Raw genomic sequence first — 16769 nt, forward strand, 5'->3', positions numbered from 1 at the left:
AAAAATGCTTGATAAGATTGTGTGTTTTTGGTAGAACCAGCTGGAATGTGCCGGCGCTCTGCTCGGGTTGCTAGGTAACGGGGCTGGGCTCTGCTCGGGTTGCTAGGTAACGGGGCTGGGCTCTGCTCGGGTTGCTAGGTAACAGCGCAGTGCCAGTTGAACGTGACTCAACAATCTGGAGGTTTTTGAAACAGTTCATTTTCCACACAAACTTGTTACTTGTAAGTTACTTAAATGTTTTCCAAGACATTTTCAATAGAAACTAAACCAAAAATACATGGTAAGATTTTGTAGTATAACAGGAGAGGGTATAAAGAGCATCATATTGAAATTAGAGCTGAAATGATTAATTGATTACTGAAATAATTGTCAAATAATTTTGTAATCGTTAATAGTTAATTAGAGTATACAGACTCAAATAAAGGCAATTTGCTGAAAGAACATCAGAGCAGTTTTTTTTTTATCAGATTAATCGTCAGAATAAAATAATCGTTACTGGCAGCCCTGATTTAAATGTCATTCCATCTTTAAACATGAAAAACAAAACCCTATGCAGTTTTTATCTGCATGCAAAATTACAGTCAGACTGTTGCACACTGGTTTGTTTATGGCATGCTTCAAATAAAATGCAAATTTCACAATGAAATGAAATACATTCATGCCAACAGGATAACAGGATTTTTAATGTTTTGAAGCAACAGAAACATCGGATGATCTGATAAAAAAAGAGCAGGAAAACAAACTGATGTTTGATTTAAAATGAAGCCTAAATCAGGGGTGTCCAACGTGCGGTTCAGGGGCCAGTTGTGGCCCTTGGATTGCTTCTGTGCAATCATCATACAAATGGACATCATACAAATGATGTCCAACATAATTTTCTAACAGAAAAATGTAAAGTACAACACAAAGTATGTCTTTTTATACTAAAGTTTTAACAAAAGTTAAAACCAAGTTTATCCAGAAACTTTAATGAAAAGCTAACTTTGCACAACTCAAATCAGCTTTTATTATTTCTTACACTTGGTTAAATGTAGCAAAAATTTTGATAGAAAGTGACCCAAATCCTGTTTGTATTACTGAAAATACCTCTATTCAGTCAAGCTCAAAAGAAACTGAAGGATTTATTACAGAACCTACGACGCATGTTTGAGCCTTAAAAAACTTTAGATTTCAGCCAAAAAACAAGGAAATATCAGAGACCCAAAAGTTAGAGGTTTGCAAGGAAAAAAAAGTTGAGATTTTGAAATTAGTGCCATAAATCTTTTTACAAAAGAAACTTGAAAATTTCTGACATCACAAAATTTCTGAGTTTTTGGCAGAAATTTACTCCTTTTTTCCCCCACCTACAATATGATGCACTGTTGTAAAAATCCCGTTCAAGTTTTGGATTTGATTTTAGGTTTTTTGGTCAGCGGCTATTTTGGAGTTGACAATTTTGGCCCACATGGCAAAAAGTTTGTACACCCCTGCTTTAAATCTAGACATCTATGTTGAGTTGAACTTTAACCCGTTTTCTCAGTTAGCTTTGTAACTGTGGCAAGTGATGTAACTGTTAAAGGCCACAAATCACGATGGAGAACAACAACAAACACACAGAAAGCCTTTCTCCAGCCGTTAGCAGAATAAATCCCTCAGGGAGATTTAAAAAGATCTGCGGCGGCACAAAGCCTTCCAGGTTTTTTTAGCTCATTGTTTTTATTTTCAGGAGGTTCGCTGAGCCTCTTTGCTCACAACAACCCAAAAATAAATCTGGAGCTCCCAGGGTTGGAGCTGCTCCTCTTTCTGTTCTGCAACACAGCAGAGCGCGCTGACAGACAGAGACTTATCAATGTTTAGATTTTATTTTAATCCATCTGCCTACAGATTAATAACTCCCATAAAGCCCCTCAGTATCTTTGTAAATCTGCATTGCATCAGCTGAACCCGCTGCAGCCCCCCAGCGCAGAGTATTGACGGCTGCGTCTGAAGCTACAGCGCGATCCGCCATATTGATTCTCCTCTGTCACATAAATGCTGATTGGGCGACTTCTGGAGCGCCTGAAGAGACGACCATCGATCCCTGAACTTAAAAAAAAGAAAACAACCTTCAACCTGAAGATTTATTGCCAAATGTATTTTGTTTTTTGTTTCTTTTTGTCTATAGGCAACAAACGGAGCTTAAATAAAAATGGTTAAAGGGACGTTCTGTCAAAATTTTCACCACATCTGAATGAAAATTTCTGCTTTGGATGCAAAAACGATATTTAATTTTAATAGTTTGCATTCCTATGTGAGACAAAATCTTCTGAAAAGTTGATTGCAGATGCATATTTTGGTTTGAATGTTCAAGCATCCATGAAAGGAATGTTATTGCATTCAGGCAATGAGTTATTTTCATTTTTGAATGCAGTTTTACTGTATAAAAAAGATTTACTTGGATACATGAAACAGCTAAATGTGCCATTTTTTAATCTGATTAATCGTGAGAATAATCAATTAAATAATTATTTGACACCTTAATTTATATTTTAAACTCAAGATTTGTTGCTAAATGTGTTTTTTTTGTGTGTACAAGAAATAACTAAAACTTAAATAAAAATACTTAAAAGGAAATTCCTGTCAAAGTTTGCACCAGATTTGAATGAAAATTTCTGTTTTGGATGCACAAAAGTTTGGATAGTTTTGAATCAAAGCCAATTTAGTGGAGTTCCTGTGTGACACAAAACAACCAAATAAAAACTTGTGCAAAGTGAAATAACCTTCACATCAACAAATTAAAGCTAAATTAGTGTTAAGATGGACGAATAAAAAAAGTAGAAGAAAAAAAAAAAGAAAAATCAAGCAGAGCTCTTCTGGAAATGCATAAATCCTTCCAAAAATCTAGAAAATAATTACCAGAAGTTGCATCTTTCCAACTAATGTGCATATTTTGTTCTTTGCTATGTAAAATCTACATTAAAAGAGTATAAATGACTAAACAGCTGCAGCAAAAACCTGCTTGACTCGATTTAGAGGTAAAACTTCAAACTGTATGTTTAAAGTAAGAGGAAAGAGAACATGCAAAATATTAAATAATTTCAAATTAAGTTTTTCAGCTCAGTTATCAGATCAGGTGATTTTTATTGTTGATTTAGTCAAATTAAAGATTTTTCTCTTTGGTTTTGTTGGACCTATAAGTCAAAGTTCAACCAAAACCTGTTTTAAATTTGGTCGATGTTGAGTTGGGATTTTTTCTTCCACAAAAAATATCCAGGTGCTTCTGTCCCACCCTGAAGAAAAAAAAATACTGCCAACTCTGCTTTGTGGTAATCTGAGTTGATGACATCACAAGAGACAAGAATGGACCTGATCAGTCTACATTAATCAAAGAAATTAACTTATTTCTTACTTTTCCCCTGTTAAAAATGTGTTTGAAACTTATTTAAAATCCGTTCTTCTGTTTGCTGGAGATTAACAGAACACAGTTAAAACCATTAGAAGCAAATATTTTATAAAGAAAAAATATGAATAATGGTGAAAAAAGGTGCAAACTTTAAAAGAGTTAGATACATTGCCTTATGTGATGTCATCACAACGTGGACACATTTTCGGGTCATTTATACACATTGATTCATGTTTTTATGTTTTAAAAAAGCAAAAATAAACAGAAATGCGGATCTTGACATGTTTTATAGGTAATAAGTTGGATCTAGAAAGAGTCTGGACAGTTTTCTATCAGAGTCATACTGGCAGCTTTAAAATGTGACTTTCTGAAAGGTTTAGTTTTGAGGTTCTCTAACTTTCAGACTCCAAACTAAAACACAAGAGAAGCAATGAGAGGGAAAAGCCATATGCAGATATCCAGGTGAGAAGGCTTACCTGTTTAACTCCGCGCTGGCGGAACAAACCAAACTGAATCCTCCAGCAGCCTCAAGCTCTTCTTATTTAGCCGTAAAACGTCGATATTCGCCTTAAAGCACGCCGCCTGACTTCTAAATTCACACCTCCACAAACTGCGATATCCTGCAGGTTTTACTCCGTCGACAGTCGGCCCCCTTCAGCCATTTATGCCGACCTCAAACCTCCTGATCCGGCGACAGAACTGCGGACTTTTCCTCTTCGCTCCGGTTTAAAATAGAAAAAGAGTCGAATTTTATGCTTCCTACGGAGGTAAAAGAGTAAAAGAAGTTTGTTTTCGTCACAGGGGGAATTAAATGTTGCTTCCCCTGCTGATAGTGAGCGTCTACCCCCTCCGAGCCTGCTGGCGTTTCTGTAATCAGATGCTGCTCACCACAATATCCATTCATCCTATTACAGAGCTTAACCCTTCACTGACTGCTGCAGGGCTTAATGCTGCCTTACAGGACCGTAGGAATTTTCACTTCTCTGAGCGTTGTTTTTAATTAAAGAGGGACAACAATATGATATAAGGTTTCACTTCACAAAAATATAATCTCCAAATAACTAATTTAAGTGCAATCAAACCATAGTCATTTTCAAGTCCATGTGTATGGAGCTAAATTGGGGCAATAAAGTTTGTTCAAAAGAAAAAAAATAGTTATGAAACTGAAAAAATATTTTGAAATCGAAATACAAGATTTGAAACTGGAAAAAGAAATCAGCAAAAAAGTTTGGACGAAAAGCAATTTAACCAAAAAAAAAAAAAAACGTTTCGAAGCTGAAAAAACTGTGACTGAAAAATATTTTGAAAGCAAAGGTTTGAAACTAGGAAAAAAACTGTTCAAAAGTACTTTTCAGATTCAAGCATTTTCTTTCTTTTCAAAAACGTTTATAGCCCCAATTTAGCTCCATACAAGCGTTCAGTCTCAACTATAAATGCAATTCCATACAATAGTGACACAGTCTCTGAAAAATACAGCAAATATTTATTGCAGTATATTGTTTGAAACTACAAAAATGAAACTGGATTTATAACCTGCATATGTTCATTTCTTCTTTATTAATTTTTAGTCTGGCATTTCTCCTGACACAATAATACAAAAGGAACACAAATTAGGCAGAAAAGGCGGGAGTTTCCATATAAACAGGTGAATAAACAATTTCAGTATCTCTAGTTCTCATCGTTGTATCAGAGCTAACAGAAGTTGAGCTAACATGTTGGGTTTTCTGGAAGAAATTTTTGAAACCCCTCAAAATTTCTACCATAACTTTCAAGATTTAGTTATGTATTTATAAACACAAAATAGTGTGTTTTGAAGCTATTCTATCATCACTTTTCCCAAATTTCTTCTTAAATCGTCAGAAGCCATCTCAAGATTAGGTATTTATCAACTGCAAAAACTAAAAGAAAAATAAAAGTTTAAGTCACGTTGACCATCAGTTGTTTGTGAACATTTTTGGTTTACCAAAACAAGATAATTTAGTTTTATATTCTGTTTATAAATGTCCAAAATGGATCTCCAGAAAGCAAAGGACAATAAAACTTAATCAAACTCTTAAATAAAATAAAAACTTGACATCTTTAGCTGTGAAAATGTTGGCTAATATTAAGGAAAATGTATTGGTCAGTCGTTGTTTAAACCATTATTTAAAAAGGATGTCGTTGGTTTAGTGTCTTGAACAACAGCGCCATCCACAGAGCAAAACCATTACTAGACTTTTCTTTAAATCAGACAACATTGACTTTTATATGAAGGGATTTTATTATTGCGTGAAGTCATTTTAACAATACCCTTCATTCTCGCTATAGAGCTGCAAATACAGTAGATTTTTACTTCACATACTTTAACATAAAGGGCATTTAAATCTCACATAAATCTCTAATTTCATTTAAATTCAACATAAAAAAGACATTTTTACAGAAAAATATCTCCAGTTGGTCACAGCTGAGTCTCCCTCATCACAGACTTTGATAACAGTCATTACGACTGGATTAAAATGGACAGCCATGTTGCAGTTTGTAGACCAGGGCCTAAGAAATCCTCCTTGTCATCATCGTTCCTCTGCCAGCAGCGATCTGAAGGTCTTCAGCTCTCTGATGCTCGTGGAAATCCTGAGAACATTTTCCAAACATTTATAAAGAAGTGTGAAGAAACCAGTTTGGTTTTACGTTTCAAGAACTTTCTGGAAAGCACATTTAAAGGGGACCCATTATGCAAAATTTACTTTATGCACGTTTTTGTTGCTTCGTTTGTGTCTCAACTGTTTGTAGAAACAAAGCCATAAAAAAAACATGCATCCGTTTTTTGGTGTCTGGAAAATGAGCCGTTTCAAAAACCATTGGAATGTTGCGTCAGAATTGACTGGCACTGCGCCGTTACCTAGCAACACCAGCCTGTTACCTAGCAACCCAAAGGGAGTGGTGTTGGGGAGGCGTGGCCAGAAGCAGCTCATTTGTTTTTAAAGTGACAGAACCCAAAAAGAGCACACTCTGAAAGGATAACTCATCATCTAAAAACGATTTTGAGTAGAATCAGATGTTTCGTATCGCTCATAAACTTGTTCTAACTTGTTCAAGGAAGCATAATAGGTCCCCTTTAGGTCGATAAAAGATATTTTATTATGAAGGCGACAGATTCCCACCTTCCGAAGGCGTTGAGGAGGGAGACGACTTCCTGCCGGTTGAGCTGGAAACTGGGTCGTTGCTCTGTGGACTGGGGCAGCGCTTCAATCTGTCGCTCAGAAAACAGGATCTTCAGAGCCGTACCTAATCCCTGAGTCTGGCCGAGAGACACAGAGCAAAACAGAGAACAGACATGACGCTCAATTTCTTCACATGCAGAGAAAAAGGATTTTTTCTGAAACAAAACTTCCAAGTCGAGTCAAAATTTGTGTTTTTGAACAGCCATTGGTGTTCATCATACATTCTTTAATTTTTTTTTACCTAAATACTGAAAAACTCTGGTTCTCAAAGCATATATATATATATATATATATATATATATATATATATATGTGTGTGTGTGTGTGTGTGTGTGTGTGTCATGGAAATAAATATTCATAAATAATTACATATGATTTTTGAAATCTAAAGTAATCTTTTGATCCAAAGTTGTGCATAATCAAAATACAAGCACATAATTTACTTTTTGTCTCATATAAACATATTAGCATTACTGCTAATACAAAAAGCTGCCTGTATCAAAACGAAAGCATAAAACCTCCAAGAGGCTTGACGTGTCACAACCTGACATTAAACCTAACCCTGAGTTAATCTGCTGCATTGTTAACATTATTTAAATATTCTGCTACATTGTTGTAAGAATCGTGCAACAGTTGCATCAGAATCATAAAACTGACCTTTCAGATAACAAAAACTAACATTTTGTTTCTTTTCTAATGACGACTCCAAATGTTTTCCAGCTAAAAGTTTCCCTTTTAGAAACAATCCTTCTCTTCTTAAAAGGAGAAACAACTAAATTTAGATTTTTATTTTATTTTCTATGCAAAATACAATACACCAACGTTACGTTACGATACAGGATTTACCCTATTTTAAACTAGAAACTAAATGTAATTATTTAAAATATACTTTGTGAAAATACCTATCAAAGATCCTTTGGTCACTGAAGTTCTCATTGAGCATTTTAAAAATGAAATGTACGCATTTTAAGCTCGAGCGCACCTGTACTTTTCCCCAGACACGACATTTAAAGCAGCCGACGCAGTCCATGATCCTGGAGATGTTGAGAAACGCCAGCCTGATGTCCTCCTGGTTGAACAAGAGAAAATTCACAAGGTCAACAATTAAATAGATGAATTCATAGCAACATAAAAAAAAAAAAAAAAAAAATCATATATATATATGTGTGTGTGTGTGTGTGTGTGTGTGTGTGTGAGTGCATAAAACTTATGCACAAGTGAGTGTGTGGGAATTGCAGTATTTTTGTCTCTCATAAAGTCGTAATACAAAGAGCTCCCTCTCTGGCCAAAACTAACGCAACAAGATTTCTGATCCAATGTGATGTTTTATGGATTATTTTCCAACACATTTTCCACATTTAAGAATTTAAAAAATGATCTTATATTCTTAGGAGTATAAAAATGCACTGAAATGTTTGTTTCTCACCTTCAGTTGTGCCGCTTCTTTTTCATCTCCAGCAAACAGAGAAGTCTCATCAAAGTGCAGAGGAAAAGATCTGGAAGATTAAACAGGAACAAAAATAATTGCTGCAAACAAAAAGAGTCATAACACTCACATAATCTCTCAGTGTTGCTTCTAATCAACAGAGAAACTACAAACATGAGGCTGTAGGACTCACTGATGCAGTTTTATCTCACATTCCATGTTAAACTGGTAAAACTCAATCAAAACATTGAGATTTTTCAGCGTAGAAGCATCCATCTTACTTATAACTATAAGTTCTGACCCAAATATTCAACCAGAGTCAGCTGATCTGCTGGATGGCAGCCAAACTACAACATTAAAAAAAGGTCTAAATGGACGTTATTGGAGCTAATTTTAGACTAATGAACCATTAATCAACAATGAATATTAAACCAGTTAACTGCAGACTGACTTGGCCAGATTTAGGATCTCTAGAAGCAGCTCTTTGTATTTCTGGTCCTCCTCTGGTCGACCCGTGTACAACTGGAAGGACGGCTGACTGAAGAACGGCAGAACTTTGGCCAGCGCTCTCAGCTCTATCAGGTACAGGAAGTAGAGGTTGCGGAGCCTCTTGGGGCCTTCGCCAGCCGTCAGATCAGAGTCGAAGCGCTGCCTGAACTCAGACACATTGTGGCCCCACTTCCTCTGAAACCAAGTGTCTGAAGAGGAAGAAGAGGAGGGTTAAAAAAAACCCATCACAAACAGGGAAATCCAGGAGAGTTAGCATGTCTCACCGTCCAGGAGGTACCGTGCGCTCAGATGAACGTTGATGCTGGCGTGGAGACCAGATATCAGACGGTAGAAAGCTCTCTTCTCCACACACTGACCTGAGACAGGAAACAAGCCAACAATAAAGAAACTGGAAAACACATCTGATGCTGTTCCAGGTCAGGTGGAAACAAAGCTTACCTTCCAGCCAGCTGTAGAAGGTCCGTGCTGTGAAGGATACCAGATTGTGAGAACTCCAACAAAAAAGCTATCAGTGACCTCTTATGCTTCCTACAACATGTTAGGATACAAAACATGCTTACTACATTTTGTGCACTAAATTATTCTTAGATAATGACATTTTCTCCTATTTTAGCTCCTTTTAGAATGAGCTGATTTAGGGTCTTATTTATTTCATTTGTAAGTACTGAAAATACATTTATATTGTTTTTTTTAGTTTTTTTATATTTTCAGTGGGGTGTATTTTATTACTGTGCTGCTATAACAAGTGAATTTCCCCACTGTGAGATTAATAAAGGACTATTCTATTCTAAAACAAGCTGACTAAACATGCTGGAATTCAGCTTGGGTTGCTAGGTAACAGGCAGCGTTCTGTTGGGGTTGCTAGGTAACGGGGCAGAGTTCTGTTGGGGTTGCTTGGTGACGGGGCAGAGTTCTGTTGGGGTTGCTAGGTGACGGGGCAGAGTTCTGTTGGGGTTGCTAGGTAACGGGGCAGTTCCTGCTGGTTTGTGACGTTGCATTCCAGAGGTTTTTGAAACGACTCATTTTCCAGACACTAAAAATCATGAACTTATTGCCAAAAAACAGTTGGCTGGTTTTCTTAAGCACTTGGGATGTTTTTAGAAGCAGTTGAATAAAAGCATAAAAAAATACAAAATGCGAATTTTAAGCTAGCTTGCTAGCAAGATTGAATTAAAGACAGCTTACCTTCACTTCCTGAGCTGCTCTGGAAGGAGCTGGGCATGAGCGGGCGCTTGACGGTGAACGGCCTGAAATGAAAACAACAGAAACGCTGAATGGGCTTTATGGTGAAGCTTCTTAACTTTGATCCAACTGGTCCAAAGAAGCAGCGATCTGCAACCTGCCGCTGTGGCTCTTCCAAAAGGGGTCTGCATGACTTTGGCTTAAATTAAAAAATAACTAATAGTTTTAAAATTAAATTGTTTATTTTATTTGTGCAATATAGAGTATAAATAAAGTTATTATTGTTAAGTAAACAGAAATAACTATAATAAGTTGAGAAATAAATTGTAAAATTAAATCCATAGGAACATCAATTAATTAAACTTAAAATTCAAAAATAAAATTTAAAATACATTTTAAAACAATTAATTTGATTACAAAAATGCATAATAATATTTTTAATAATAAAATGTTCATCAAATAATTTAAATAATGGAGAGAAACTGTAACTAACTGAAACTATATCATGCATTTATAAAACTAACAAAAACACACTGAAATTATATGTATGATAATCTTTGTTTTCATGTTTATTAATCTGGGTATTAGCCTTTCAAACTGATTTGAAATTATTATTTTTCCCCCAAACAAGCAGTTTATGTCGACTGTCGGCAAATTACTGCACTATAATCCCCTGGCGGCTACGCTACGCTACGCTAGTCCGCAAAACGGCGACGACAAAAGTTGGGATAAAACATCAGTCGGTTGTTGCTCAATCATTTAATAAATTTTTTTTGAAAATGGTATCTTGTGTTTAGTATTCATAACCCAAATGGACCTAAAATGAACCAAAGCAAGACAAAACTAAAACTACTAACTAATAAAAACTAGCTAACACACTCTAAAAACTAAAACTAACAATTATATAAAACATCACAACAAAATGAAACTGTAATGGAAAACCCAGCCCTGTAATAACCCTGGTGAAGGCTGCAGACGCCTGATCTAGAATATTTTCTCTCAGCCGTTTGATTTTGCATTGCGTCTTACTTGAAGCAGTTCTCCTCATAGATGCTGTTCCAGATCTGCCACGCCTCCGGACCTTTGTAGCCCGTGTAGCGCTCCGGGTTCAGCAGCAGGTCGACGTACTGGGAGTCCGGCGACTCCTCGTCTGGGAAACGGCAACAATTAGTCACAAACAGTCACAAACAGTCATCCATCTGTCAGGCCATTTCAGCAACACCAAGAGAGCAAAGCAGAAGCAAATCCTCACTTCTGTTTTCTAAAATAAGCAAAAATCCTGCTTTATTCCCAGTCACTAAGATAATCATTTGTCTCATATTTTCTGCATTATAAATCAATTTGTATTAGATATAGTTCTTTATTGTTACTGCTATTATTATTATTATTATTATTATTATTATTATTATATTATATTTATTTATTTCTGTACCGTCAATAACGCAGAAACGCTCGGCCTTGTCATCGTGTTTGCGCCACTCCAATAAAGCTTCTCTGGTCTTCTCACTGAAAACAAAACCAGAGGTTATAATAATAATAAATAAAAATAAATAATCATCACCATAGTAATAAATAGAAACTTTATTTAAAACCAGACAATGTAGCTCAAACATAAATGTCACTATTTGTTGTGCTGCGCCAGATTATAACATAAACTAATGGACAGGTTATAAAAATGACTGTAAATATAATAATTAAATAAAACATAACATAAAACTACAGGGTCCAGTTTCAGAGCGTCTGACTTAGAATTTTGGTTGTTGGTTTGCAGAAAAAGGCGCCGTTTGTTACTGATGGAGGTTGTCAAAGGCTGATTATTGGTTATAAATTAGCAGTTTTCTTTAAAAAAAATAATAAAAAACTTCAAGCTTTTTACTTCATCCATAGCAGAAAGTGTCGACTTGGTTGTGACTCACCTCAGAGAAACATCCACGGCTCCCAGATGTTTCTCCTTCTCACATTCAGTCAGCGGCTGCTTGTTTGCCTCTGCAGAATACTACAAATAAAAAGAACATGTATTATTTATTTTTAATTTAAAAAAAGTAACTTTCATCAGTTTTATAATATGTGAACTGCATTAACTTTAAACTCTCTTACCTTGTTGTGTGGAGCGGATCGGATTCCCTCTGGAACTTCGTTCTGGAAACAAATACAGATTTAAGTTCAAGTCAAATATTTTCCACTTCCAGTTGTTATAAAAAAATTATCAGCATCTCGGAGAAAAAAAGTGAAGCAAGTTAAAGTTTTTATGAGTCGGTAGTAGAAACTCCATTTTCAGTAAAGTGTGTGTCCATTTCTTAGAGGAAAACTTTATTTTAAAAATTTATGTGATTCTTAGAGATTTCTGATGTGAAAATCAATTTTTAAAGCTTAAAAATTTAAACTTTAAATTTTTTTCTGTTGCATTTATTGCAAATAGTAACAACAGTAATGTTTCAAAGTATTTCAAAACTTTGTTTTTTGGTAGTAATTCAATCACTTCATACAGTCAAAACCTCACAAAATCAAATACCATCTACCCTAAAAGTAAAACTAAGCCCAAGTTCCACACTTTTAAGACAGAGTAAAAAGTCTGTGAAGTCAACAAGAAGCTGAAAACTTGTTTCAAATTTGACCTTCAAACATTATCTTTCAAGCACTTTGTCACAAAAACAACTGTTCTGCTTTCTGCGGCTGAATCTGCAGGAAAGACAGAAGAAAAACAGTTTGCATTAATTGATCCAGGTGAGACTTACAGGTGAGCAAGGCTTCACAGCGCAGTCTCTCAGACCACAGTGGCTGTCCGCCGTCCAGAAAGGACACGGTTTGTTCAGATTCACCTGGAAAACAGGTCACCAGAAACGCTTAGAAACAGATTATTTAATCGGATAATCTGTGAATTACGAGTCAGTCTGCATTACCTTGTAGAACCTGAAGTAGTGGGACTCCAGGAGAGGTAGAAGTCTGGGGAAAATCTGCTCGTTGTTGAAACTGTCGATGGTTTCGACGTCGCATGTACAGTCGTCCAGTTCACCTGTGACCTGGGTAAAAAATGTTTTTCTTATTTGAATCATACATTTTTCAGTTAAGTCTAAAAAACTGAATGTTTGTCTCTCAGAAAGAAACCAGGAGCCTGACTGTTGAATAAGTGCCACTATGATATAAGATGTAAATGGCATGTATGGCCTCACCGAAATTATTTTACTTTCGTAGACAAAAAAATCATAATTTTCCATGCAGTTATAACTGAAGCAACAATATACTGCTTTGAACATGACAAATTATGAATACAAAAGCAACAAAGACATGAAAAATAATCCCATTTTCAGCTTTCAAAAATTATTTTCACTAAACAGCAGCGTGTTAATCTAAAAATAATGATTTTACTTAAGGATTTTTTAAGGTTTTAATAATGACCAATTAATTAATCTTCCCCAAGAAAACATAACATCTTGTGATTATATGTGTCACTTGTCAAACAATAACAAACAATAAACACAACTTTTAAATGTTAATCAAGGGATTAAGGACAAGAATTATGTCTATTTTCCACCTCTAAATAAGAAGAAATGCACAGAGAATGCATAAATATTGTTGGAGGCACCAAAAAGCAGGTTAGGACAACCAAATAGCTAGCAACGCCCCTGAGAATGATGCAAGGTGTTGAATATTATCAGCAACTCTTGTACTACATGGCAGCACAAGATGGATACAATGTTTATAGTGTAAAAAGAAAGTAAATTTTTACTTTAAAGTTTACGTTGATTAGGAATAACATAGTGCTATGAACACAAATAACGTCTGGATTTAAAAGTTTTTATCCACTGTTAACGAATTAAGTGACCAAGTTACTCATAACTGCCAAAAAATTCTAATAATAAATACCATCTGGGTTAAAATGAAGCAGGACATCGCTCACCTGACAGAAACACCTGCCGTGTGCAGATCCGGACACCTGGAGGAGGAAGAAGAGGAGGAAGACCACCGACTCCATCAAGATCTGTCTGGGGTTCTGCTCTCAGCTTATTATTTACTACAGCTGATCTGAAGCCGCTTTCAAGTTGTGTGTTTTGTTAGAAAAGAGGAAAAAACCGCTTCGGCAGCTGCAGTTGTGAGGAGGCAGTGATCTCATGTGAAGTGTCATTTCCTGATGTTTCCTCATTTCCAATCCGCTACGTGCCGTACGTGACGTCCGGCTGCCGCGCTCGTTTGACTCACATCTGTCTTCATCGTCAAAATAAACTGTTCCAGGACTGTTGAGGAAAAATTAGGTTTTGGTGAAACAAACACGGTCCATGGTTCTCACAGAAGATCCGTTAATAGTGTATTTAAAAACAGATCGGCAGTTTCGTCAAATTCTGTCATGTTTCCATGGTGTAATTCCGCAAATTAGCCACATGGGGGCGACAGAGGACATATGTATTTTACCGTTGGATTTATTTTGATCACGTTTTAAGAAGTAAGTCAGGTTCTTGATAATTTATACCACAATTTCTTTAAAAAGGGAATTATTGAGAAGAAATTATGTGGAAAAAAATACAAAGGAAGAATAAAATAGAAAAAAGTATAAAATAAATAAATATTAAAAAAATGACTAAATAGAACAGCAAATTCATGTGAAACAATACTGTTTTTTTTTGCATTTACTCATACGCTTGCTTATTTATTGATTGATTGATTGATTGATTGATTGATTGATTGATTGATTGATTGATTGATTGATTGATTGTGTTGTGGCAAGGTTAGTACTCTACATACACATACATATTCATAAAATGGAAATAAAATATGTTTTTTTCCTTAAAAATATGGATGGTTAAAAATGACACAATTAAAATAATAAATAATCATTAAATCACTAATTAAATGTACCCAGATTAATGCTATTAATACAGCTACTAATTCACCGGCTTAAACAGATAATTGACTACTTATTCTTTGATTACAGATATAAACCATCTCAGGTTCCAATTTATGGTTCTCACAGAATGAAACTCTCATTTTTAAAAACTAATGAGCAGTTTCGTCAAAGTGTCACGTCTCTATAATGTAATGTCCCAAATCAACCACGCGGGGGCGAAATAAGACTGTTGATATTCCTTCGCAAAAGTAGAACACTTTAAATTCATTTCATTAGGTATATTTGAATATAGCAAATATACTACGGGCCGTGTCCTTGTAGTGCCCTTAAAAAGTATATTGATTTAATACTTATTCGGATGTATTTAGAACATTTTTAAGTTTATGAAAATTTGATTGAGGTCATTTTAAACAATAAGTTAAACATTAACGTAAACTTTTGTGAATTACTGAAACAGAGACTTACTATTACTTGCTATTTTAATAGTTTATTTTTTATCCTAAGTGTATTTCTAAGTTTCCTTAGCATAATATTATTTGTAGCATAAATATATTGAAATATACTTTTTAAAGTGTTCTGGGTCAAACTAATTTTAGACTTTTCAAACTCAGAAATGTAAATTTTTTAATAGAAATTTTTTGATATGTATCTAGTAAATTTGTGAGATTAATCTCAACACTTCTGTTGTTTTGACAAATGTTTTACTTTTCAAACTCAGAAATTCACAAGTTTTTTTCTTGAAGACTTCTAAGTTTCTTTTTTGTTTTTAAAGCAAATTCGTGACTTTTGAAAGTCAGAAATGTCCTTGTTTTTTCTAAACAATGTATGAACTTAATCTCAAAATTTCTGATTTTTTTTCCTAGCAAATCAAACTCAATATCCTTGTTTTTCTTGGAAATTTCTGAGATTAATCTCAAAATGTTTTTTTTTTTTTTTTTTTTCTCCAAATTTTTGATTTTTCAAATTCTGACTTTTCCTTTTCACACTCCATCGCTTCTCCACTTTGAAGTTTGAGGATTTTACAAAGTTGTAGATTTCTGACGGACTTCCTGTTTCTGACATTTTTCTCTCTTCGGGGGTCGCTGCCGTAGCCATAATATAAGGATTATGTCTATGGTCGCTGCCCCCCCACCTCCCCTATCCAACTCTCTATTTTGGTGCTTCCTCGCGCTGCCAAGCCCCTGACGTAATGCTCGCTGTTAATGATTAGCAGCGCGAGCCTCCCCGGCCAACATCAAACAGGCCGGAAGCTGGCAGGGAACAGCCTTCAAAATAAAAGCCTCACGCTCAAATCCACTACGCCTCTGGTCCGGCGGTCTAAATGTGCAACATCAAATGTTAATTTTATTAATTTCAAAAAAGTTATTCAAAATTGTATCTTTATTTTTAGTTGTTAAGGTTTTTGATTAATTTTAATTAAATCTTTGTTGTTTCGCTAGTTTTCATTGATGATAACTTTGATACTAAATTGTTTTGGAATAAAACAAAGTAAATCAGATTACATTTTGTTAAATTAAGTTTTATTTTGAATTGAATTTGAAATGTAAGTTGGTTATATTAAATTTAATTACATCTACTATAATTTTAATTTGACATTTAATTTAAAATTTACCTTTAAATCTAACTTAAGTTAAAAATGCTTTATGTTAGACTAAATCTATTTAACTTAATTTCATAATAATTGTGTTGTGGTTTCCTTTGTTTTGTAATGCTGTTTGTACAAATTGTTTTGTAATGCTGTTTGTACGAATTGTATTTGTGCATAATCTAAAATCAGTAGATGGAAAAAAGCATTTTGGCTCATTCTGAAGAAATGCTAATTAATCTATGTTGCCCCTGTCAAATAAATTAACAAATTTCAAATGAGTTTAATTGTGATCCTTCAAAATAAAGCTCCAGACTTTATTTTGACACCCCCGCAGCGGAACATGTCGGCTGCGTTCCGCTCGTCTTTCCAGAAAGCGGTTTAGAGCAGCGCAGCCCGTCTGTTGAACGGACTCAGAGGGAAAAGTTAGGCAAGATGGCAAACCCCGCAGACCCGGAGTGAAAGGGCGCCGCTGCCCCCCTCTTATAATTAAAAACGAGCCGAGCCTGTGTTTCCTCCTGCGGGGGAATCCGACGATGCAAACCGCGCCAGAAGGTAGGAAAAAAAGAATTATCTAATAATTTAAAAATTCAAACTAAACCTCTTAAGCGTCCCCTTCTGATCTTATATCCCCCACTTTTCAGGTTAGTTGCATTATCTGCGTC

General features: G+C 35.2%; 3 protein-coding genes across 4 annotated transcripts in view; 1 reads left to right on the forward strand and 2 right to left on the reverse strand.

Moving 5' to 3' along the window:
• Nucleotides 1-4263, reverse strand: part of pacsin3 (protein kinase C and casein kinase substrate in neurons 3) — a 30087-nt gene extending 25824 nt beyond the window's left edge. For both annotated transcript variants that reach the window (XM_016674715.1, XM_007558797.2), the window contains exon 1: nt 3838-4263. The gene's annotated coding sequence lies outside the window, so the exon portion shown is untranslated. The remainder of the gene's footprint in view (nt 1-3837) is intronic.
• A 1339-nt stretch (nt 4264-5602) lies between these two features.
• ero1a (endoplasmic reticulum oxidoreductase 1 alpha) lies at nt 5603-14012 on the reverse strand. The gene is made up of 15 exons (XM_007558798.2): nt 13578-14012; nt 12580-12699; nt 12415-12498; nt 11777-11818; nt 11596-11675; nt 11112-11185; nt 10709-10829; nt 9683-9744; nt 8936-8962; nt 8761-8853; nt 8439-8685; nt 7988-8057; nt 7544-7630; nt 6502-6638; nt 5603-5971 (listed from the first exon to the last, which is right to left on the reverse strand). Exons 1-15 carry the CDS (start codon nt 13650-13652, stop codon nt 5911-5913), a joined length of 1380 nt encoding a protein of 459 aa, XP_007558860.1. The 5' UTR covers nt 13653-14012; the 3' UTR covers nt 5603-5910.
• A 2478-nt stretch (nt 14013-16490) lies between these two features.
• samd4a (sterile alpha motif domain containing 4A) overlaps nt 16491-16769 on the forward strand; it is a 48870-nt gene continuing 48591 nt past the window's right edge. The window contains exon 1 of the mRNA XM_007558799.2: nt 16491-16659. The gene's annotated coding sequence lies outside the window, so the exon portion shown is untranslated. The remainder of the gene's footprint in view (nt 16660-16769) is intronic.

The sequence above is a fragment of the Poecilia formosa genome, unplaced genomic scaffold (genome assembly GCF_000485575.1).
Source record: "Poecilia formosa unplaced genomic scaffold, Poecilia_formosa-5.1.2 Scaffold99, whole genome shotgun sequence".
Classification (NCBI taxonomy): Eukaryota; Metazoa; Chordata; class Actinopteri; order Cyprinodontiformes; family Poeciliidae; genus Poecilia; species Poecilia formosa.

Excerpts from the sequence above, each read along its gene's own strand:
- ero1a (XM_007558798.2), bottom strand. The coding sequence starts at position 13,652 with ATGGAGTCGGTGGTCTTCCTCCTCTTCTTCCTCCTCCAGGTGTCCGGA. Across the intron at positions 8,963-9,682 it reads GAGCAGCTCAGGAAGTGAAG|CACGGACCTTCTACAGCTGG; the intron begins GTAAGCTGTCTT and ends TATCCTTCACAG. Across the intron at positions 8,686-8,760 it reads CGCACGGTACCTCCTGGACG|ACACTTGGTTTCAGAGGAAG; the intron begins GTGAGACATGCT and ends CTTCCTCTTCAG.